Here is a 24202-nt window from a genome sequence, read left to right on the forward strand (position 1 = left end):
GACTCTTTCCAGTTCCAAGCAGTGACATTACCTGGCTGTCCCTGAAGGACCTGGAAAAGCCGCCTTTGCAGCCTGAGGTGGGAGGAGCAGTCCAGGAGGGTCCTGCAGAGCACTGAGCAGAGAGCAGTCACATTGGGGACTCGGAAAGCCTCAGAGTGCAGAGACACACAGGACTTCCCTTTTTCCTTTCAAACCTTTAAACAGAACACATGTAAAAGCTTTTGTTTTTTTTTTATAGAAGCCCTTGAGTTCTGAATTGTATCAGAACATCAAAAGTAACTAATTTCAAGAGTAAAAATCAAAACGCTACATTGAGACCCTTTATATTTCATTTCCAGCTACCGACAGTCTTTATAAACTTTCTCTGCAAACCCTCAACGCAGACATTTTCTTAAAACAACGTCAGACCTCACCGACACCTGCCTCTCCCTCTCCCCCCGCTGCTCCTTGCCCGTTCTCGGCCCGGGGCAGCTACAGCAGCATCGTCAACAGCAGCTCCAGCAGGTGGGTCCCTGGCTGCTCCCCACTCTTCAGATGACTAAGTTCTGTAAATGCTTGTGCTCTCGGAGTGGAAACACTCAGTGGCCACAGCCTGCTGCCCTGGCTTGCCTCTCGTGTCTGTCCTCTGCGGCGTTCTGCCCTTTGCAGGGGGAGGGGGGGGCATGTGCAGTGTCCCATCCCAGCAGTGCATCATTTAACTTCGTAGAATTACATTCTAAATCAAGAGTCAGTAAGCATCCTAAGTAGTAAATGAAGATCTACAGATGCCTTGTGTATTGAGGAAGTGGCTTTACAGGACATTTATTTTTGACCTTCCGGCAGTGGAGCAGAGCAGTTACAAGGGCAGGGTCTGGTGCGAGACTGGCTGCCGCCAGAGGGGCTGCAGGAGGTGCCGTGCACATAGGAGCCTGCGACCACCCCTTGACTGTGCTCCTTGCTCCTCCCTGGAGACCCAGAGCCCCCACTGTGTTTGCCTAACTCAGTGTAACAATAACCTCAGTGGGAGAGAGGAGCCTGGAAGGAGTTCCATCAGCACTATATGTCCGCCCCAGCGAGCCCGGCTGAGGTGCCATCACCCTCCCTGCTTTTGCACTGGGGAACCACTGGCCTGAACCCACAACAAGCCTGCCCAGTGTTTCTCTCTTGCCAAAGAGGCAGTGAGGACTGAGCTGGGGGCAGGCTGCCCTGCTCAGGGCCCTTACCGAACCAGGCCTCATACCAGGTCCTGACTAGTACTATAGTACTGGACAGGAGCCTTCAGCCCTGTCACCTGTTGTTGCCCACCAGCGAGCCCTTATTGTCCTCCTCGGCCCATGACTGGTGGCTCCCTATCTAGTGTTCTCTAAGATGAGAGCAGCCTTTCTAGTTGCTCATCCCTGCCCTTCTATTTTCACACCTTTCCCTGAAGTACCTTACATCCTCTAAAACTGATGGCACAGTCTTGGGTCTGAGAACATTTTACATGAGGCCAGGCCATGCTCTGGGGGCTGCCCTGGGCTGTTTCCAGGTTCCCATCCAAACCTGGGCCCAGCCACAGTGAGGGTACTGTGTGGGCTCCAGCCTGTGGCAGCCACACCACCTAAGACAATTGCCGCCGCCCCCCCCATGGGCCTCCACCATGGACTACAGAGGAATGACCCTTCTCTCTGCCTCTTCCTTCAAGTGACCCTAAAACCAAGCAGCCAAATGGAAGCAAACACAAATTGACAAAAGCAGCCTCACTCCCTGGCAAGAATGGCAACCCCACTTTTGCTGCAGTCACAGCCGGCTACGACAAAAGCCCAGGTGAGTGGCTTGCTGTCAGACCTGTCACAGCTGGGCTTCGGGCATGGTGGAATTGTCTTTCATTGATTCAGAGTCCATTGTTACAGGTGGGAATGGCTTTGCTAAAGTTTCTTCAAACAAAACAGATTTTTCCAGCAGCCTTGGCATTTCACACACTCCTGTCGACAGCGATGGCTCAGACAGGTACAGTAGACCATTCTTAATCAAAAGAAAAATAAAAGTCAACCTAAAAGTTAGGTTCTTCCATCCATAGGCGTATTTCCCCTAGATTAGAAGTAGGCCATCAAAGTGGTCGGTGCCTCTAGGAACTCTTATCTTTGGGGTGGAAGCAGAAAGCCTGGTTGCTGTGCTTCCACTGGTTGGCTTCCCCAACAGAGGGGCAGGTGTGTTTTCATCCTTCTTCATTAGCATGGTCTGTCATAAGAAAAGATGTGATCTGATAATTAGCAACAGGGAACAAAATGTGATTGAGAAGGAAATTATAGTACTAGACAGTGTATAGTAAATTAATTGGAGGTGACTCTTTCCTGACCCAAGCAACCCTCCCAGGCATACATGCACTTATTGCCTTGGTTCATTTTCCCAGATAAATAACAGTAAAGGTTGTTAGTACAGCACCAATTTTACCTACCTTGTACTAAAAGGAATGAGTCCTAGATTTGAAGTTTTTAAATAAATCTTCCATTACCAAAAAATAAACATAAGAGAAAAACCATACCTGTTCTCTCTGCAAAAACACTTGCTTTGAACCGGGCTCGCAGCTTCCGGGAGGCTAGGAGCGCAGGACCTCTCTGTGCCTGAATTCTTTGTAGCAGAGAAGCCATGTTCAGTTCTGCCTTTGTCTTTAATATCTGAGTGCCCCCAGTTGAAGCAGCGCCTGCTCTTTCTGAAGCCATGCATAACAGGCCTGTTCCCACTAACCATTATACATCTCTGTGTGTTGCATTTTCCTCCTGTAACATCCAGCTCGGGTTTGTGGAGTCCCGCCAGCAACCCCAGCAGCCCTGACTTCACACCCCTCAATTCGTTCTCGGCCTTTGGAAATTCTTTTAACCTAACTGGTGGTGAGTGTTTAACACTAGACCTATACTAATAAGCCTGTGGACAAAGAAGGAAGGAAGATGAGGCCTAGTTTTGTATGTGGAGAAACGCATGAAATAGGAAAGCCCGTCATTTAGCAGGCGTTTCCCAGGTGCGTCTCCTTGTCCTTGGAGTCAGGCACCGAGAGACCGGAGGTATGCAGGCTGACTCTAGGGCAGCTGCCTGCTGCTCTCCCAGTCAGGTGCTCGGGAGCCCAGGCCTCCTCAGCCCCTGGGACAGTGGTCCATGAAGAGCGAGGCCCAGCAAGAAGTTGTCAGAAGGGTCTCCTCCCCCCTTCCCCCACCCCTGACCAGCCCAGGGGTCTGTTGGAGCCAGCTCAGGGCCGTGAGTGCCAGTTGGTTTGTGTTCCCCAGCATTTATTTAAGAACTTGAGAAAGCCTTCTGTGTCTGAGAGATGACTCCAGGCCATGCTGGGCTCCTTACTTGGTGTCTGGGATTAGAGGCAATAATGTGAACTTTGCATTAGATGCAGTCATGTCAAAGCTGGGGTGTTTGCACTTGATGCCATTCAGTGATGGGGCGGGTAAAGAGCTCAGATTGGGTGCCGCGTGCTTGGGTTCCGGGGACTGCCCCGGTGCCCCATTCCCCCAGGGTGTGGTGGGCTGATAGGCCAGGTGGGAGGCTCCGAGTGAGCAGAGGGGCCCAGGCGCCTCCGAGTGAATGCCCCGTTTTGTCCTAGGTGAGTGAACGTGGCACAGTAATACAGACTTGATGGTTTCCTCCCTTGCAGAGGTTTTCAGCAAACTTGGGTTATCTCGGTCATGCAATCAGGCCTCCCAAAGAGGCTGGAACGAGTTTAGCAGTGGCCCTTCCTACCTTTGGGACTCCCCAGCAACGGATCCCAGCCCTTCCTGGCCAGGCAGTTCCAGCTCCCCGACCCACACGGCCACAGTGAGTACTCGGGCCTTGGCCTCTCCTGCTCCCTCATCATTACTGCTGGTTTTGTCACTGTTACTCAGGCGACACTGACGCTGTTATAAAGACCAGACGGCAGTGTGGAAGGTGAAGGCTAGTTCTTTTAGGGTCCCCATTGCTGGGTCTTCGTATTCTTCCAGAGTGACCCAGCCCTATTACAGAGCTATTACGGTCCAGAAATTAGAGGAAGAACAAGTGAGCACCTGTGGCTGTGTCTCCTAGTTGAGGAGTCATCAGCCTCTTCCCAGCCTGCGAATCAGCCTGCACATGAGGCTGGGAGCCAGACGGCACTGAAGCCAGTGGGCTTCAGCCTCTCTGTCCTGTGGCCTCTCGGGCCCCCAAGAGCCAGCTGCTGGAAAGTTGCATTGAGTTTGCTTCTGGGAAACAACTCTGTCTTAACTTGAGCTTTTCCAGTGTACCTTTGTTTGGTTTTCAACTAAATTTTTCTGTAAATATCATGTTCCAGAAAGTATTCTTACCAAGATAATTACTGGTTTCAGCTCTCACCCCACTGTGATTCCTTCAGCATTCTCAGGAAAACTAAATTAGGCAGGCAGGGTTGAAAGCAGATATTTTACCTTCATATATTTCAAAGCTTGTCATCACTTGAAGTCATTCTGGCTTCAGTTTTAAAGAATGGTTAAGATGCTTCTAAAGCAGGGGTCAGTAAATACTGTAGGCTTTGCTGACCATACATTGCTGCTTTGCATCTGGTCACCTCTGCCATAGTAGCAAGAAGTAGCCAGACGGCACATCAGCAAGCTGCTGCAGCGTGTACTAGCAAACCTTTTATTTGCAGAAACAGGCAGGGCTGGATCGGGCCCACTGACTGTAGTTTGTCAACTCTTCCTTAAGTTATCAGACCTGTCTGCTCAGACTCTGAGATAGCTGTATGTGAAAAACATTTGTTTCAAAGTAAGGTGAAAGAAACTCTGGCCCAGCCCTGATTTGTAGCATAAGCTTCGCCAGCGTGCCACCTGCCTGCTCCATGCTGTGTATTTTCTGTCTTGTCAGTCGATCCTTGGCAACACCAGCAGCTTGTGGACCAGCACTCCGTTCAGCAGCTCGATCTGGTCCAGCAACCTGAACAGTACCCTGCCCTTCACCACTCCAGCCAGCACGCTGCCCAGCATTGGCCTCATGGGCACAGAGAACTCCTCTGCTTCCCATGCTCCCTCCACCTCTGGCCCAGCCGACGATTTGGGGCAGACCTACAACCCATGGCGGATATGGAGCCCCACAATCGGAAGAAGAAGCTCTGATCCTTGGTCTAATTCACACTTCCCTCATGAGAATTGAAATTAGGCAAAAAAAAAAAAAAAAACCACACACACACACACACACACAAAGTGGGGGCCCTTCATCTAGATCATGATATGCCAGTTTTGAGACCTCTTTTTAAGGCTGTTACTGCTGTAGCTTCCCACTCCCCACCCTCCTCATCTTTGCAAAACAGATTCAAGCAGGGCAGGCTTGTACCACTCGCTTCTTTCAGATCTTTCTTGCAATTATGAGAATACGAGATTTGCTGTTGTGCTTTTAGGGAAAAGTCTGGACTCAGCCACAAACTCTAATAAGACCTGTACATCTGAAAAACCTTAACTGCTATCAAGTTTCTACCACCTGTCTTCTTCCATCCTTTATTTATCTGTATGAACACAAATTTGACATTTACAGCTAAGGAAATAATTTGAGTTGATTCAGAAGTCCTGGCATGTGACAATTTTATTAAATTACCAAGTTTGGTTTTTAATAATTTCGCAATATTATGCACCAAGATCTAATTTTAAAAATGTATGAGGACTTTGTGCTGAAAAATACAGAGTATTTTTTTAAAATAAGGCTGTCTTGGTTTAAAAGCAGAATACAGAAATGTAAGTCAACTTTAAGAACAGTGAATGAATGTAAAAACATTCGGTTGAGACCATATGCATTTTCTGTGCTGTTTGTACTTGAGGTATGTACCATTTGTATACCTGAATTTATTTTAAAGATAAACTGAAATGCACATAGCCAAGTCTTGGGATACAAGATTGAATGTGTATTTCTTAAAAATACAACTTTGTGTTGTACTTTGAAATAAATGATGCTTTTTTCAAAAGCCTTGAATAGTTGTGTGTCCCTTCTTTATGGCAAGATGAATTTACTTGGATCCTCTCACCCCAGAATATACCATTCTATCATTGCCTGTGCAGTTTGATTTATCATAGCTGGAACCTCCTGTGGTCTAACTAAATTCCATGTCTTTCCATGGTGGTCACCAAAGGTCCTTGAGAGAAAACAATTGACATGCCTAAAATGTATTCGTTTAAACAGAAGTGTGTTGACTCTTTCCCAATTTTAAAATACCCACAAATCCTCCTAATGGCACCTGTAGAAATAACACATACCAGGCAAGTTGGGTATGCCGAAATGCATCAACTTGGTTTAATCTTTCAGAAAGTCTTACCTGTTCCAATTTGCTTTTCTCTCTCACCTGCTTATTTGCAGTCTATTTTAAAGCCAGCCTCTGAACACTCAGCCTTGCTGGGTAACCAGGAGATGCTAAACATAAATGTTCTGAGGTCAATTACATCATTAAAAAAATCCAACCATCCTCAAGGTCAGACTGGTTTAGGTGAAATATACAAAATGAATTTGAGTCCGACCTCTTCTCTGCTTTACACCAACACTCAGTAGAACCAGCCACATAGCTTTTCCAACCTGTATTTTGCCCCTCGGGGCACCAGATTCCTGTACAGTCAGAGCTCTGGTGCTCTGGACCCATCACAGACCTGGACCTTACACAGTCTCACTCACAGGATCTCCTGTGTGCACTTGCAAAACTGAGACACATTTAAGGCTTGAGAGTCTTTCTCCACAAAAGCACATAAGATAAGGCATTACAGAGGTATGAAAACAGGTGAGCTTTGTATTAACCCTCATTTACAAAAGAAACAACATGGTTTGCAAACTTCACCTCAATAAAGGTATCTCCTTAAGGGCTCCTGAACTTCTTCATAAGAATCACCTGAGACTCCCAAAGGCCTTCCTCTTTTAAGTTCTAATTTCACCCTATGCTGCTCTCAGTAGCACCATCCATCCACATGAAACGAGGAAAAAATACAAAAAAGAGCTTCTGCTGTTACTTTGTTACTTCCAAATAACTCCCAGTACGTGGTTGCCTGGCAACATCCCCACCTAACCTGAACTCTTGACAGGAGTCAATCTAATGGTGAAAAACTTAACACAATAGTTCACCCTGCACTAAGCTAAAGTTGAATTTAAAAGTAAAAGCTCTGGGGCACCTGGATGGGTCAGTTAAGCATCCAGCTCTTCATATCAGCTCAGGTCATGATCTTAGGGTTGTGAGATCAAGCCCCACATTGGGCTCTGCACTCCCCATGAGAAGGCAGCTTGGGACTGTCTTCCTTGCCCTCTTCCCCTATCCCTGCTCATGCTTGCTTTCCTTCCCTCCCTCCCTCCCTACTCCAAAAATAAAAATACATAAATCTTTAAAACATAAATGGACTAAAGGCTCCAATCGAAAGCCATAGGGTATTAGAATGGATTGCTTACAAGATACTCATTTAGACCCAAAGACACCTCCAGATTGAAAGTGTGGGGGTAGAGAACCATTTATCATACCAACGGACATCAAAAGAAACCTAGAGTACCTGTCCTTCTATCACACAAACTAGATTTTAAACCAAAGACTGTAATAGGAGATGAGGAAGAACACTATATCATAATGAAAGGGTCTATTCCAACAAGATGTAACAATTGTAAATATTTATGTCCCTAACTTGGGACAGCCAAATATATAAACCAATTAATAATAAAATTAAAGAAATACATAAATAATAATACAATAATAGTAGAGGACTTGTTCACCCCATACAGCAATGGACAGATCATTTAAGACAGAGACCAACAATGGAACAAGAGCTTTGAACAACACACTGGACCAGATGGACTTAACAGGTGTACTCAGAGCATTTCATCCTAAAGCAGCAGAATACACATTCTTCTTGAGTCCACATGGAACATTCTCTAGAACAGATCACATACTGGGTCGCAAATCAGGCCTCAACCAGTAGAAAAAGACTGAGATTATTCCATGCATGGAATAATCAGACCACAATGCTTTAAAACCTGAAGTCAACTACAGGAAAAAAATTGGAAGGAACACAAATACATGGAAGTTGAAGAGCATCTTACTAAAGAATGAATGGGTCAACCAGGAAATTAAAGAGGAATTTTAAAATTCATGGAAGCAAATGAAAATGAAAACATGACAGTTCAGAACCTTTGGGACTTACAAAGGCAGTCGTAAGAGGGAAGTATATAGCAATACAAATCTTTCTCAGAAACAAGAAAGGTCTCAAATATACAACCTAACCTCACACCTAAAGGAACTGGAGAAAGACCAGCAAAGAAAGCCTTAACCCAGCAGGAAAAGAGAATAAAGATTAGAGCAGAAATCAATGAACTAGAAACCAAAGAACAGTAAGACAGATAAAACTAAGAGCTGGTTCTTTGGAAAAAAAAAAAAAATCAGTAAGATTGATAAACCCCCGACCAGAATTATTAAGAAGAAGAGAAAGGACTCAAATCATGAATGAAAGAGGAAAGATAACAACACCAAAGAAATACAATTATAACATTATGAGCTACTATATGCCAACAAAATAGGCAATCTGAAAGAAATGGATACATTCCTAGAAACATAAACTACCAAAACAAACAGGAAGAAATAGAAAACCTGAACAGACTCATAACCAGCAAAGAAATTGAATTAGTAATCAAAAATCTCCCAACAAATGAGTTTAGGGCCAGATGGCCTCCCAGCAGAATTATACCAAACATTTAAAGAATTAATACCTATTCTTCTGAAACTCTTTAAAAAACAGAAATGGAAGGAAATCTTCCAAACTCATTCTATAAGGCCAGCATTACCTTGATCCCAAAACCAGACAAAGACCCCATCAAAAAGGAAAATTACAGACCAATATCCCTGGTGAACATGCATGCAAAAATTCTCACCAAGATACTAGCTAATAAGATCCAACAGTACATTAAAATGATTATTCACCACAACCAAATGGGATTATTCCCAGGGGCAAGACTGGTTCAATATTTACAAATCAACCAATGTGATACACCACATTAATAAAAGAAAGGACAAGAATCATATGATCCCCTCAGTACATGTAGAAAAAGCATTTGACAAAATACAGCATCCTTTCCTAATAAAAACTCTGTCATGTAGAGATAGAGGAAACATACCTCAATATAATAAAGCCCATATATGAGAAACCCACAGCAAATAGCCTCAGCAGGGAAGAAGTTTTTCCCCTAAGGTCAGGAACAGGACAAAGATGTCCACTCTCACCACTGTTATTCAACATAGTACTGGAAATCCTAGCCTCAGCAATCAGACAACAAAAGAAATAAAAGGCATCCAAATTGGCAAAGAAGAAGTCAAACCTTCACTTCACAGATCACATGATGCTATATGTAGAAAACCCAAAAGACTCTACCAAAACATTGATAGAACTCATACAGGAATTCAGCAATGTGGCAGGATACAAGAATCAATGCATAGAAATCACTTGCATTTCTATACACTAACAATAAGACTGAAGAAAGATAAATTAAGGAATTGATTCCATTTACAATTGCACCAAAAACCATAAGATCCTTAGGAATAAACCTAACCAATGAGGTAAAAGATCTGTACTCTGAAAACTATTGAACACTTATGAAAGAAATTGAGGAAGACACAAAGAAATGGAAAAACATTCCATGCTCATGGATTGGAAGAACAAATATTGTTAAGGTGTCTCTGCTACCCAAAGCAATCTACACATTCAATGCCATCTCTATCAAATTACCACCAACATTTTTCACAGAGCTGGAACAAATAATCCTAAAAAATTTTTTAAACTATTTATTCATGAGAGACACACAGAGAGAGAGAGAGAGAGGCAGATGGTAGGCAGAGGGAGAAGCAGGGTCCTCACAGGGAGCCCAATGTGGGACTCTATCCCAGATCCTGGGATCACGCCCTGAGCCAAAGGCAGACGCTCAACCACTGAGCCACCCAGGCATCCCAAATAATCCTAAAATTTGTATGAAACCAGAAAAGAACTCAACTAGACAGAGGAATGTTGAAAAAGAAACCAAAGTTCGTGGCATCACTATTTCAGAATTCAAGCTCTATTACAAAGCTGTGATCATCAAGACAGTGTGGTACTGACACAAAAACAGGCACATAGATCAATGGAACAGAATAGAGAACCTAGAAATGGGCCCTCAACTCTATGATCAACTAATCTTTGACAAAGCAGGAAAGACTATCCAATGGATAAAAGTCTCTTCAACAAATGGTATTGGAAAAATTGGACAGCCACACGTAGAAGATGAAACTAGACCACTTTCATACATCATATACAAAAATTAACTCAAAATGAATGAAAGATCTAAATATGAGACAGGAATCCATCAAAATCCTATGGGAGAATGCAGGCATCAACCTTTATGACCATGGCTGCAGCGACTTGCTTTGTCTCCAAAGGCAAGAGAAACAAAAGAAAAAAAAAAAAAAAACCTATTGCAACTTCATCAAGATAAAAAGCTTTTACACAGCAAAGGAAACAAAACTAAAAGGCAATGTACAGAATGGGAAAAGATATTTGCAAATGTCTTATCAGACAAAGGACTAGTATCCAAGATCTATAAAGAACTTATCAAACTGAACACTCAAAAACAAAAAGTCCAGTCAAGAAATGGGAAGAAGACATGAACAAATATTTCTCCAAAGAAGACATACAGGAGCACCTGGGTGGCTCAGTGGTTGAGCATCTGCCTTTGGCTCAGGTTGTGATCCTGGAGTTCTGGGATCGAGTCCCACATCAGGTTCCCTGCATGGAGCCTGCTTCTCCCTCTGCCTGTATCTCTGCTTCTCTCTCTCTCTCTCTGTCTCTTATGAATAAACAAAATCTTTAAATTTTTTTTAATTTACCCTTTCTTAAGATGTCAGATTAACAAAATATGCAAATACTTTTAGATGATGATATACATTTGCCCCTTGAACAACATGAGTTTGAACTGTGCAGGTCGCTTACGTGTGGATTATTTTTTTATAAATATATATCTTCTATTATGATTAGAAAGTAATAAGTTGCCAAATGACTAGAAACAAAGGGAAGGTGGAGGAAAGATGCTAGGAAGGCTGCAACTGCAGGATTCTGGCCAGCTTCTGGCACTCCACATCTCGCCCCCCTCCCCAGCTGTGCGGAGTTGGGGTTCATTGAGGCCTTGACTGAAAGAGGCAAAAGAACCAGCTCTGGAGATGGATTCTTGCAGAAGTGGCAGGGCCAGTCACTGGCCAGAGCTAGCCAAGGGTCACGGAATGATAAATTGCTTCCCCATCTCCCTGCCCCCAGGTAAAGGGTCGGGAGAACACAGGGTTGGAGGTGGGGAAACAGTGGCAGGAGCCTGGAGCACAGAACAGACTGGGGGTGCTGTCCGTGGTGCTGAAAGTTCTTCTTTCAGCTGATGCCACTTGGGAACTGGTGGCTCACCGCTTGCCACCATTTCCCTCAAGCAGAAACTGCATTAGAACCACATAAAAGGGGTCAGGCAGAGCAAGTGACCTAAAGAGACAGATAAAGGTGCTCTGCCTTCCCCTGGACTCCACTTGGAAGGAGGCATTGCTAATTTCTGGGTGGAAGATCAAGGAGTGAATGTCACTCCAGGATCCAGCTTTGCTAATTTCTAGTGAGGACAGATACATGCGATGCTGCTTTCTATTACTGTATTGTACATAGTTACATTTGGGGGGATTTTGACTCCTTTTTACTCAAAGAGTCTTTTAAAAATACTTTCTTTGACAAAAATCCTATAAAAGTTGAATGACAAAGACTTTTTTAAGGGTTTACTTATTTGACAGGGGAAAGAGGAAAGGGACAGAGGGAAGAGGGAGAGAAGCAAGACTTCCTGCTGAGAAGGGCCCCGATCTCATGACTCTGAGATCATGATTTGAGCTGAAATCAAGAGTCAGTTACCTAATCGACTGAGCCACTTAGGTGCCCCATAAAGATGTTTTATATGCTTTACAACTATCTAAGAAAATAGCTATAAAAACAATAAATACGAAAACACAAAGACCCAGACTTCAGTGGTAATTCTTGGGCTGACCATTATTCTAAAATACATTTAAAAAAAAAAAAACAAGATTAACCTATTAACCTAGGGACATACTATGCACTCTCATTGGTAACAAAAGTTGGAGAAATTCAGAGAAGCTATTATAAATTGTCATAACAAGCCCTTGGTTAGGTAAAAAGTAAATGGGAAAAGTTGTGATCTGCATTATGTTTTAGGATTACCAACTTACATTACCAAAAACCTTAGAGAGAGTTCTAACAAAATTATTGATATTACTCATAATTTCAGAAATAAATTGCTAATTATATTAAATGGGGGTAATGTTAGAGATACTGTCAGGGATGTCTCATCTCCAAAGTCCACAGAAGATGAATACTATCTTCACACTTTCTCTCTTCTATACTCCAAATTGCCAGTATTTCCAGGAAAGGAGCTTGTACATGTATCTGGTATTCTGGTTTTAATGCCTGCCATCCAGGGGGTGCGCCTTGATCACCTGACTCTGGTGGCCAGGAGGGCTTGTTTCATAGGTCCCATGGGACTATAACAAACAGTTTTTGGTTGGCCACCACCCTAGGGCACAGTTAAGATAGCACACCCCCAGTCTTTCTGTGAAAGAAGCTTATTTGCTTGTCTTAGAGCTTAGCCATGAGAGGCAGGCCTCTGATTTGGCACACATCTAGGGGCCTATGAAGTTGCTCTCAGGGAACATAAGCCAGGGTCCATCTTTGCACTCTCCTCTACCTTGCTTCAAGTCACCAGTGAAGGTGAAGAAGGCTTCTTCTGTGAAGAAGCCTATTAGCTTATCTTCATAGCTATGGCCTGAAGGGCAAGCTAATTAAACACACATCTAGGGGGTGACTCCGCATAGAGTGGGAGGCTGGCAGGCACATATTCATGCTCTCCCTCTGCCCTTCCCCAGATCATCAGTGTCTCTGAGAAAGAAGCTTGTGTATATGTCTGATGCCTTGCTTTTGTGTCTGCCACTTAGAAAATAACTTCCTTTGGTAGCCTGGCTTCAGTGGCCAATAAGATTTGTGTTCACAGGCTCAACAGGATAACAGCAAAAAAAGTTATTAATTGGCTATTAGATCAGGGCTTAATGCAGAGGGAGCCAACAGAAACTCCCAGCTTCCAGTCTTCCCCTGAAAGAAGCTTATCTGCAAGTCTAAAAGCAGCTGCTTGATTGGCCTCCAAACAGACTAACTCTAGGTGCCAAGTTCCAAGGTTTGAGAGACAGCCAAGAGCTAAATAAGGGTTGAATAATAAGGACTATCTCCAATTGAGTCCATGCTTTAAGATTTGGAAAGGTGACTATTTTATCTAAGACATAGAAAACAACACAGAGATATAAGGAAAATGAAGAAAAAGAATAATATGTTCCACATGAAAGAACAAGGTAAATCCTCAGAAAAACACCATAATGAAGTGAAAATAAATGACTTACCTGATGAAGGGTCAAAATAATGGTCATAAAGATACTGTGCTCAGGAGAAGAATGAATGAACAAAGTGAGAATTTCAACAGAGATAGAAAATATAAGAAAGTACCAAATAGAAGTCACAGAGCTGAAGAATACAATAACTGAACTGAGAAATATAATGGAGGTGTTCAGCAGCAAACTAGAAGAGGCAAAAGAAAAGGTCACTGAATCTGAACACAGGGCATTGTAACTTACCAATTGGAGAAGCAAAACTTCTAAAGGATGAAAAAGAATAAAAATAGCTTAAGGGACGCATAGGACAACATCAAACAAACCAACATTTATATTATAGGAGTCCCTAAAGGAGAAGAGAGAAAGGAGCAGTAAAATTATTGAGGAACTAATAGCTGAAACTTTCTTAATCTGGGGATGGACACAGAAATCCATATCTAGGAAGCCCAGAGAATTCCAAATAAGATTAACCCAAGAGATCCAAAACAAGACACATGTAATTAGTCTCAAAGTTAAAGACAAGGAGAGAATCTTAAAAGCAACAAGAGAAAAACAACTTGCCAAAAATAAGGAAACACTCAGTAGACTATCATATTTCTCAGCACAAACTTTGCAGGCCAGAAAGAAGTAATACAATATATTAAGAGTGCTAAAAGAAAAAAAACTGCCAACCAAGAATACTCTACCCAGCAAAGTTGTCCTTTGGAGTTGAAGGAAAGTTTTCCAGACAAGCAAAAGCTAAAGGAGTTCATCATCACTAGACAGGCCTTATAAGAAATATCCAATGTTTCTTTAAAAGAAAACAAATAGGGGACGCTTGGGTGGCTCAGCGTTTAATCATCTGCCTTTGGGTCAGGACATGATCCCACAGTCCCGGGATCGAGTGACACATCGGGCTCCCTGCATGGATCCTGCCTCTCCTTCTGCCTATGTCTCTGCCTCTGTGTGTGTGTGTGTGTGTGTGTGTGTGTGTGTGTCATGAATAAATAAATAAAATCTTTAAAAAAAAAAAAAGAAAACAAATGGGCACTAATTACTAATAGGAAAACATAAAGTATAAACCTCAATGGTAAAGGTAAATATATAGTAAAACTAGAATAATCTAATATTGTAAATATGGTGACTTAAGCACTTACAAAGCTATCATAAAAGTCAAAAAACAAAAGTGGTAGAAATGACTAAAAACTGTAATAGTGGGGATCCCTGGGTGGCTCAGCAGTTTAGCGCCTGCCTTTGGCCCAGGATGTGATCCTGAAGTCCCGGGATCGAGTCCCACGTCGGGCTCCCGGCATGGAGCCTGCTTCTCCCTCTGCCTCTCTCTCTCTCTGTCTATCATAAATAAATAAATAAATACATACATACATACATACATACATACATACATACATAAATATTTTAAATAAATAAATCTTTTTAAAAGGCTGTAATAGTTTGTTAATGAGTACATAAGATAAAAGATGTAAATGTTGGAATCAAAAACACAGTACGTGGAGAGGGGGAATAAAAATGTAGACTTTCTGATTGTGTTCACACTGAAGTATTTCAACTCAAAATAGCAGTTATAAGCTATTTAATGTAAGCCTCAAAGTAAATAACAAAGAGAAAGCCTTATGGTAGATACACAAAAAGAGAAAGAAATCTAAGCATAAAACTACAGAAAATCATCAAATCAAAAAGGAAGTGAACAAGAAGAAAAGAACAAAGCAATCACGTAATCACAAAATAGCTAAAGAAAAACAATGAACAAAATGGAAATAAGTACATACCTATCAATAATTGGAAAATAATCTAACATGGCAATGTATGAAGACCCTGGACTCACCCCCACCATAGACACACCAAATCTACACCTATTTATAGAGCAGTTCCTCCTGAAGAAAAACTGAGGGCTGACTGAACAGCTTCTGGAAAAAAATAAGAGGGACCACATAGAGTACAGCAAGAGAGATAGAGACTTAGTAATGAAGGGAATCCTCACTCCCAATGCTGTAAGTTTTACTGGGGAGGGATGATACTGAGGAATGCTGAGCACATTAATGGGGCACAGAAAAAAGCCACACTTTAGACTTCTGGGAAGATGGCAGAGTAGGAAGATATCAAGCTCACCTCGTCCCATGGGCACACCTAGGTAATAGCCTAGGTTCACATCTGTGAACTAGCCCGGAAAATGGCCCAAAGACTGACAGAACAGACTCTGTACAGTTAATCATAGAAAGGACACATCAAAAAGGGCAGGAGGGGTGGAGACATGGTTGGGAAACAAACTCCCAGCAAGACTAACCACAAATGGGAAGGAACCACCTGCACAGAGAAGGGAGAGGAGTGGACCCCACATCAGGCAGAGGACCTGCACTGGAAGTACAAGCCCCCATAATATTTGGCTTTGAAAACTAGTGAGACTTAACTTTGCAAGTATTTACCATCAGCAGGGCTTACCTCTGGTACTTTAAAAATCAGTGGGCTTAGCTCTGGAAGAGTCAGAGGGCAATAGTCAGAGTCCCCACCCTTAAAGACAGCATAACAACCCAACAAAGATACAGCATTAAAGCAACAGTTTGAAAAGTGCCTGGAGTATATGTGAAGATTTATTTTCTGATCTCTCAACATGCAGGATCTTAGGAGACTTATCCAAGAACAAAAGAGCTGGCAGGCACCATTACCCCCCCCCACACACACACACACATGCCTAGATAGCCAGACACCTGAAGGAACCAGTGATAACACTCTGTGCCTACCTTGCTAACAACACTCACTCTGCACCCGAGTTCTCCTGCAGATCTGCCCCATTTAACCTGTCTCCACCCAGTAGGCATCCCTCCAAAGTAGTTTCTCTTGCAACACACCCTGCAAGCAGCCTGGGAAAGGACTGGTGTCATTCCAAAGTGACTCTTGCCCTGGGGAGAGGGGAAGATAACCACATACCAGTTCAACTACAGCAGATGAACTGAGGGCAAACATCTGGTCTGCCTGCTGGCTCTACCCACCAACAAAAACCTCTCAGGAAGCAGCATGTGGAGAGACACCTGTAGTTCAGGGTCACTGCAGGCCCAACAGATGGATTGGGGGAAGGCATCTGGTTTAACTGCAGGCCCCACCCACCATAAAATCCTCTCAGGTGACAAGGAGGGGTGAGTACCTTGCAGTCCAGTGTAACTACTGTCACACGTGACAGGCTGAGGGCAGGCATCTGGTCTGACTGCTGAACCTGCCCAACTACAAGCCCACAGCAGATCCAGATTGTCCCCTTAAGAGCATAAGGACCAAACCATGCCCACAACAGGCTAAGTGGGCCATTGCAACCAACTGGACTGAAGGTAAACACAGATTAGTCACAATAGTAGGGTGCATACAACCTAAATAGGGAACACTGCTGAAGCACCTGGTTCTGGTGAACAGAGGACATTGCACTGCAAGACACCACAGGACTTCTTATTCTTAAGGCCATTATTTTCAAGATCAGGAGATGTAACAGACTTTCCTAATACATAGAAACAAACACAGAGAGTCAGACAAAATGAGGAAACAGAAAAATATGTCCTGAATAAAAGAACAAGACAAAACTAGAGCAAGAGAGCTAAATGAAACAAAGATAAGCAATATACTTAATAAAGAATTCAAAATAATGGTCATAAAAATATTTACTGGACTTGAGAAGAGTGGACGATCTCAGTGAAACATCCAACCAAGAGATAGAAAATATTAAAAAGAACCAATAAGAGATGGAAAACTCAACTGAAATCTATAATGCCCTAGAACAGAATCAATAATATTAGAAGAGGGGACCAGTGAGTAGGAAGACAGAGTAATGGAAAGCACCAAGCCAAACAACAAAAAGAAAAAAGAAGAAAAAATGAGATTAGGTTCAGGGAACTCAATGACATCATCAAGCATAATAACACTATCATTATAGGAATCCCAGGAGAAGAGAGAGAAAAGGGGGACAGAACCTTGTTTGAATAAATAATAGCTGAAAATTTTCCTAATCTTGGGAAAGAAACAGACATCCAGATCCAGGAGGCACAGAGAGCCCCCCAAAAAATCTACCCAAGGAGGTCCACACCAATATACAAAATAATTAAAATGAAGGGAACAGGGATCCCTGGGTGGCGCAGCGGTTTGGCGCCTGCCTTTGGCCCAGGGCGCGATCCTGGAGACCCGGGATCGAGTCCCACGTCGGGCTCCCGGTGTATGGAGCCTGCTTCTCCCTCTGCCTGTGTCTCTGCCTCTCTCTCTCTCTGTATGACTATCATAAATAAAAAAAAAAATTAAAAAAAATTAAAATGAAGGGAACAAACTGAGGGCTGAAGGAGGGAGGTGGAGGGGATGGGCTAGATGAGTGAAGGATATTATGGAGGGCACTTGTTATGATGAGCACTAGGTGTTATAAGTGATGAATCATTGAATTCTATTCCCAAAACCAATATTGCACTGTATGTTAACTAACTGGAATTTTTAAAAAAGATTTTATTTATGCAAGACAGACAAAGAGATAGAGGCAGAGACATAGGCAGAGGGATAAGCATGCTCCTCACAGGGAGCCTAATGTGGGACTTGATTCCCAGACCCTGGTATCATGCCCTGAGCCAAAGGCAGATGTTCAACCACTGAGCCACCCAGGCATCCCAACTAACTAGAATTGAAATAAAATTTTTGAAAAGAAAAAAAAAAAAGTAAAAGTAGTGATAGAGAGTTTTTAAAGCAGTAAGAGAAAACAGTTACATACAAGGGAAACCCCATAAATCAATCAGCATTAACTTTGCAAGCCAGAGGGGAGTGATATGATATATCCAAAGTACTGAAAGGAGAAAACCTGCAACCAAAGAATAAACTACCAGCAAGGCCATCATTCAAAGTAAAAGAGAAGGGGTGCCTGGGTGTCTGCCTTCGGTGCAGGTAATGATACCAGAGTCCTGGGCTCGAGCCCCATGTCAGGCTATCTGCTCAGCAGGGAGCCTACTTCTCTCTCTCCCACCCTGCCTCTCCCCCTGCTTGTGTTTGTGCTCTCTCCCTCTTTCTCTGTCAAATAAATAAATTAAATATTTTTTAAAAAAAGAATATGAGAGAAAGTTTCCCAGACAAATTTTGGAGTTTACAAAGTTAAAGGCATAAACGAAGTTAAAGGAGTTCATCACTACTAAACCAGCCTTACAATAAATGGTAAGGGGAATTTTTGGAGTGGAAAGAAAAGGCTATAATCAGGAGTAAAAAAAAAAAAATGAAAGGAAAAATTTTCATAGGTAAATACAAATATAATAAAAGTAGATTACTTAATTAATCTACTAAAGTAGACTATTACTTACAAAACCAATATAGAAGTTAAAGCACAAAAGCAGTAAAATCAGTTATATCTATAAAAATCAACCAAGGGATTCACAAAATAAGAGTATGATGTTACATACAAAAAATATGTGTGGTGGCGGCATAAAAATTAGTGCTTTTAGAACAGATTCAAACTTAAGCAACCATCAACTTCGTGTAGACTGCTATATGCATAAGATGATATATATGAGCCTAAATGTAACCACAAATTAAAAATCTGTGATACACAAAAAATAAATAAAAAGCCATGCAAGCATAACTCTAAAGAAAACCATCAAACCACAAGGAAGAAAGAACAAGGAGAAAATAACAAAGAACTACAAAAACAATTGTAAAACAAGTAACAAAATGTCAATATGTAACTATCAATAACTACTTTGAATATAAAGGCCTAAATGCTCCAATCAAAAGACATAGGGTGACTAAGTGAATAAAAAAACCAAGACCCATCTATATGCTGCCTACAAGAGACTCATTTCCGACCAAAAGACACATGCAGATTGAAAGTGAAAAGATGGAAAAACAATTACCATGCAAATGGATGTGAAAAGAAAGCTGAAGTAGCAATAATTATTAGAAAAAATTGACTCTAAAACAAAAACTGTAACAAGCGACAAAGAAAAATACTACATAACAATAAAGAGAATAATCTAACAAGAAGATATATTATAAATTTTTATGCACCCAATAGAGGGGCACCCAAATACATAAAGCAGCTATTAACAGATATAAAGGAAGAAATTCACAATTATACAATAATAGAAGACTTTAACACCTCACTTACATCAATGGATGGATAATCCAGACAGAAAGTCAACAAGGAAACAGTGGCTTGGAATGATACATTGGACCAGATGGGCCTGACAGATATATTCAGAACATTCCATCCAAAAACAGAATATACATTCTTTTCATGTGTACATGGTACATTCTCAGAATAGAGCATATGTTGGGACACAAAACAAATCTCAATAAATTCATAAAGACCAAAATCATATCATGCACCTTTTCCAACCACCAGTGATATAAAATTAGAAATCAATCACAAGAAAATACCTGGAAAGAACACAAATACATGGAAGCTAAATAACACGCCGTTAAACAGTGAATGAGTCAACCAAGAAATCAAAGAGGAAATTCAAAAAAATACACGGAGACAAAATGAAAACACCATGTTTCAAAATCTTTGGAATGCAGCAAAAGCTTTTCTGGAAGATTATAACAATACGGCCCTACCTCAAGAAGCAAGGAAACTCTCAAAAAAACTAACAGTACACCTAAGAGAACTAGAAAAAAGTAGGGCAAAGCCCAAAGCCAGTAGAGGGAAGAAAATAATAAATACTAGAGCAGAAATAAATGAGAGAGAGAGAGAGAGTTAATAAAACAATAGAACAGATCAATGAAGCAAGAAGATGGTTCTTTGAAAATATCAACAAAATTGATAAAACTGTAGCTAGATTCATGGTGGGGAGGGGAGGAGGGAGAACTCAAAATCACAAAAGGAGAAATAACAACTGATACCACAAAAAATACAAATGATTATAAGACAATATTATGAAAAAGTGTATGCTAACAAATTGGACAACCTAGAAAAAATGGATAAATAATCTTCCAAAACTAAATCAAGAAGAAACAGAAAATTTAAACAGATTGATTACTAGCAATAAATTTGAATGAGTAAGCTAAGAAATTCCAAAAGAATAAAGTCCTGGACCTGATTGCTTCACAGGTGAATTCTACCAAATATTTTTAAAAGAGTTAATACCTATTCTTCTCAAACTATTCCAAAAAATAGAAAAGGAAGCTTTCAAATTCATACTACAATACCAGTATGACCCTGATACCAAAACCAAATAAAGATACACCACAAAAAGAGAACTACAGGTCAATATCTGATGAGTATAGATACAAAGATCCTCAACAAAATATTAGCAAACCATACCCAACAATACATTTAAAAAATCATTCACTACAATTTTTTTTATTGTTTTTTTTTAAATTTTTATTTATTTATGATAGTCATACAGAGAGAGAGAGAGAGGCAGAGACACAGGCAGAGGGAGAAGCAGGCTCCATGCACCGGGAGCCCGACGTGGGATTCGATCCCGGGTCTCCAGGATCGCGCCCTGGGCCAAAGGCAGGCGCCAAACCGCTGCGCCACCCAGGGATCCCTCATTCACTACAATTAAGTGGGATTTATTCCAGGGATGGAAGGATGGTCCCATATTCACAAATAAACCAATGTGATACATCACATTTACAAGAGAAAGGATAAAAACCATATGATCATCTTGCTAGCTGCAGAAAGAGCACTTGACAAGGTCAAGGTACAACATCCATTCATTATAAAAACTTTCAATAAAGTAGGGCTAAAGGAACATACCTCAATAAAGGCCAGATATGAAAAACCTTCAGCTAACATCAAACTCAATGGGAAAAATCAAGCTTTCCCCTGAGATCAGGAATAAGACAAGAATGTCCACTCTTACCACTTTAATTCAACATAATACTGGGAGTCCTAGCCACAGCAATCAGACAAGAAAAGGAATAAAAGGCATCCAAACTGGTAAGAAAATAAAACTTACACTATTTGCAGATGACAGGATACTATATAGAGAAAACTTGAAAGACTCCAACCAAAAACTACTAGAACTGATAAATGAATTCAGTAAGTTTGCAGGATACAAAATTAATATACAGAAGTCCCTTGCATTCCAATACACTGATAATGAAGTAGCAGAAAGGAATTAAGAAAGCCATCTCATTTACAACTGCACCAAAAAAAAAAAAAAACAATAAAATGCCTACGAATAAATTTAACCAAAGAGGTGAAAGACCTGTACTCCAAAAACTATAAAACATTGATGAAAGAAATAAAAAATGATACAAACAAATGGAAAGATATACCATGTTCATGGATTAGAAGAATGAATATTGTATAAATGTCCATACTACCCAAAGCAAACTACAAATCTAGTGCAATCCCTATCATAATACCAGTAGTTTTCACTGAGCAAGACAAACAATCCTAAAATTTGATGAAACCATAAAAGACCCTGACTAGCCAAAGCAATCTTGAGAAAGAACAACAAAGCTGGATGTATCATAATCCCAGATTTCAACACATACTACAAAGCCATAGTAATTAAAATAGTGTGGTACTGGCATAAAAATAGACACATAGATCAGTGGTATAGATTGAGAGTCCAGAAACAAACACACTTATAAGTCTAATTAATCTATGACAGAGGAGGCAATAATATACAATGGGGAAAAAGACAGTCTTCAACAAATGGTGTCAGGAAAACTGGACAACAATATATAAAGAAATGAAATTGGACCACTTTCTTATGTCATTCACAAAAACAAATTCAAAATAAATTAGACATAAATGCAATACATAAGACCATAAAATCCCTAGAGGAAACTATAGGCAGTGATATTTTGACATCAGCCATAGAAACATTTTTCTAGATATGTCTCCTCAAGACAAGGGAAATGAAAGCAAAATTAAACTATTGGGACTACACCAAAATAAAAAGCTTTTCCACAGCAAAGGAATCAAACAACAAAACTAAAAGACAACCTATGGAATGCAAGAAGATATTTGCAAATGACATAGTGACAAGAAGTTAGTAACCAAAATATATAAAGACATGATTCAACACCAAAAAAAAAAAACAAATAATTGAATTTTAAAATAAGGAGAAGACAAGAACAGACATTTTTCTAAAGATGACATTATGCATGGCCAACAAACACATGAAAAGATGCTCAACATCACTAAATATCAAGGAAATACAAATTAAAACCACAATAGATATGAAATCACTTTATAGCTGTCAGAATGGGTAAAATAAAAAACAAAAGAAATCATAACTGTTACCAAGGATGTGGAGAAAAGGAAGCTCTCATGCATTGTTGGTGGGATTATAAATTGGTACAGCTACTGTGGGAAACAGTATAAGAGTTTCTCAAAAAATTAAAAATAGAATTACCAAATGAATCCAGTAATTTCACTACTAGATATATACCCAAAGAAAGCAAAAACATTAATTCAAAAAATTATATGCACTCCTATGTTTATTATAGCATTATTTATGATACCCAAGATATGGAAACAACCCTAGTGTCTATCAATAGATAAATGGATAAAGAAGATGTAGTATACATACATAATGGAATATTACTCACCCATGAAAAGAAGGGATGGATGGATGGACTTAGAGGGTTATAATGCTACCAGAAATATCAGTCAGAGAAACACAAATTCTACATGATTTCACTCAGATGCGGAATTTAAGAAATAAACAAAGGAAAAAGAGATAAACAGGAAAACAGACTCTTAAATACAGAGAAAACACTGATGGTTGCCAGAGGAGAGGATGGTAACAGGATGAGTGATACAAAGGAAATTAAGAGTACACTTATCTATGAGCATTGAGAAATGTATAGAATTGTTAAATCATTATTTTTGTGTCTGAAACTAATATAATACTGTATGTTAATTATACCTGAAGAAAAATAATTCCAAATTTTAAATAAAACAAAAAATCAAACTCATAGATACAGAGAATCAATTGGTGGTTGGGGGTGGAGGTGAAATGGGTAAAGGAAGTCATGGGATGTGATGTACAACATGGTAACTATAGTAAATAATACACTATTATATATCTGAAAGTGACTGAGAGCACAAATCTTAAAAGTTCCCATTACAAGGCAAAACAATGTTTTTTAGCTATATGGTGATGGATGTTAATTAGATTTATTGTGATCATTTGTAATATATAAAAACATCAAATCATCATGTTGTATACCTGAAATTAATGTTTTATGCTAATTATATCTCAAGAACATTTTTCAAAATAAATACAGCACTTCCTATTCTTTTTTAAGATTTTATTTCTTTATTCATGAGAGAGACAGAGATACAGAGGGAGAAGCAGGCTCTCCGCAGGGAGCCCAATGTGGGACTTGATCCCCAGTTCCAAGATCATGCCCTGAGCCAAAGGCAGATCCTCAACTGCTAAGCTACCCAGGCATCCCAGCACTCCCCATTCCTATTGGTCACTGTGATAAATTATTCCAAGGGCATGTCAAGTGCTAAGCCTTTGAAATGCAAACTTTCCTAGGGGATTTAATTCATATTGGCAGGGAGAATGGACCTGAGACACCCTGAGCTCCTTGCTACCTCACTCAGCCCTGCCCCTGCACTTGCCCACCCTTCACCATGCACCTGGGTCCACAGTAAACATTAGATGGCCATTGCTTCATTCCCTGTCTGTCAGAACACCTTGTGACAGCAAACGCAGGGCAAGTTTCTAAAAGGAACTGGGTTTGGATATGGTATCTATCATAGCCTCAGGGATCCTCCTGGTCCATACCCTTTTTTAAAATTTTATTTTATTTATTTATTTTTTCTAGAGAGAAGAGGCTGCATCAGGTCTGGTATGCCCACAAATTCCCACCTTCTTTTCCAGTTAGCCAGGGTGG

General features: G+C 40.8%; 1 protein-coding gene across 1 annotated transcript in view; it reads left to right on the top strand.

The window, feature by feature from the left end:
- The window catches only part of TMEM131 (transmembrane protein 131), a 229943-nt gene extending 224038 nt beyond the window's left edge, over positions 1–5905 (top strand). Inside the window, exons 36-41 of the mRNA XM_072742147.1 lie at positions 339–504; positions 1664–1785; positions 1872–1968; positions 2752–2849; positions 3617–3777; positions 4816–5905. Coding sequence (XP_072598248.1) covers positions 339–504; positions 1664–1785; positions 1872–1968; positions 2752–2849; positions 3617–3777; positions 4816–5100 — 929 coding nt within the window. The 3' untranslated portion in view covers positions 5101–5905. The remainder of the gene's footprint in view (positions 1–338; positions 505–1663; positions 1786–1871; positions 1969–2751; positions 2850–3616; positions 3778–4815) is intronic.
- Positions 5906–24202: the final 18297 nt, after the last annotated feature.

This window comes from Vulpes vulpes, chromosome 16, assembly GCF_048418805.1.
Source record: "Vulpes vulpes isolate BD-2025 chromosome 16, VulVul3, whole genome shotgun sequence".
Taxonomy (NCBI): domain Eukaryota; kingdom Metazoa; phylum Chordata; class Mammalia; order Carnivora; family Canidae; genus Vulpes; species Vulpes vulpes.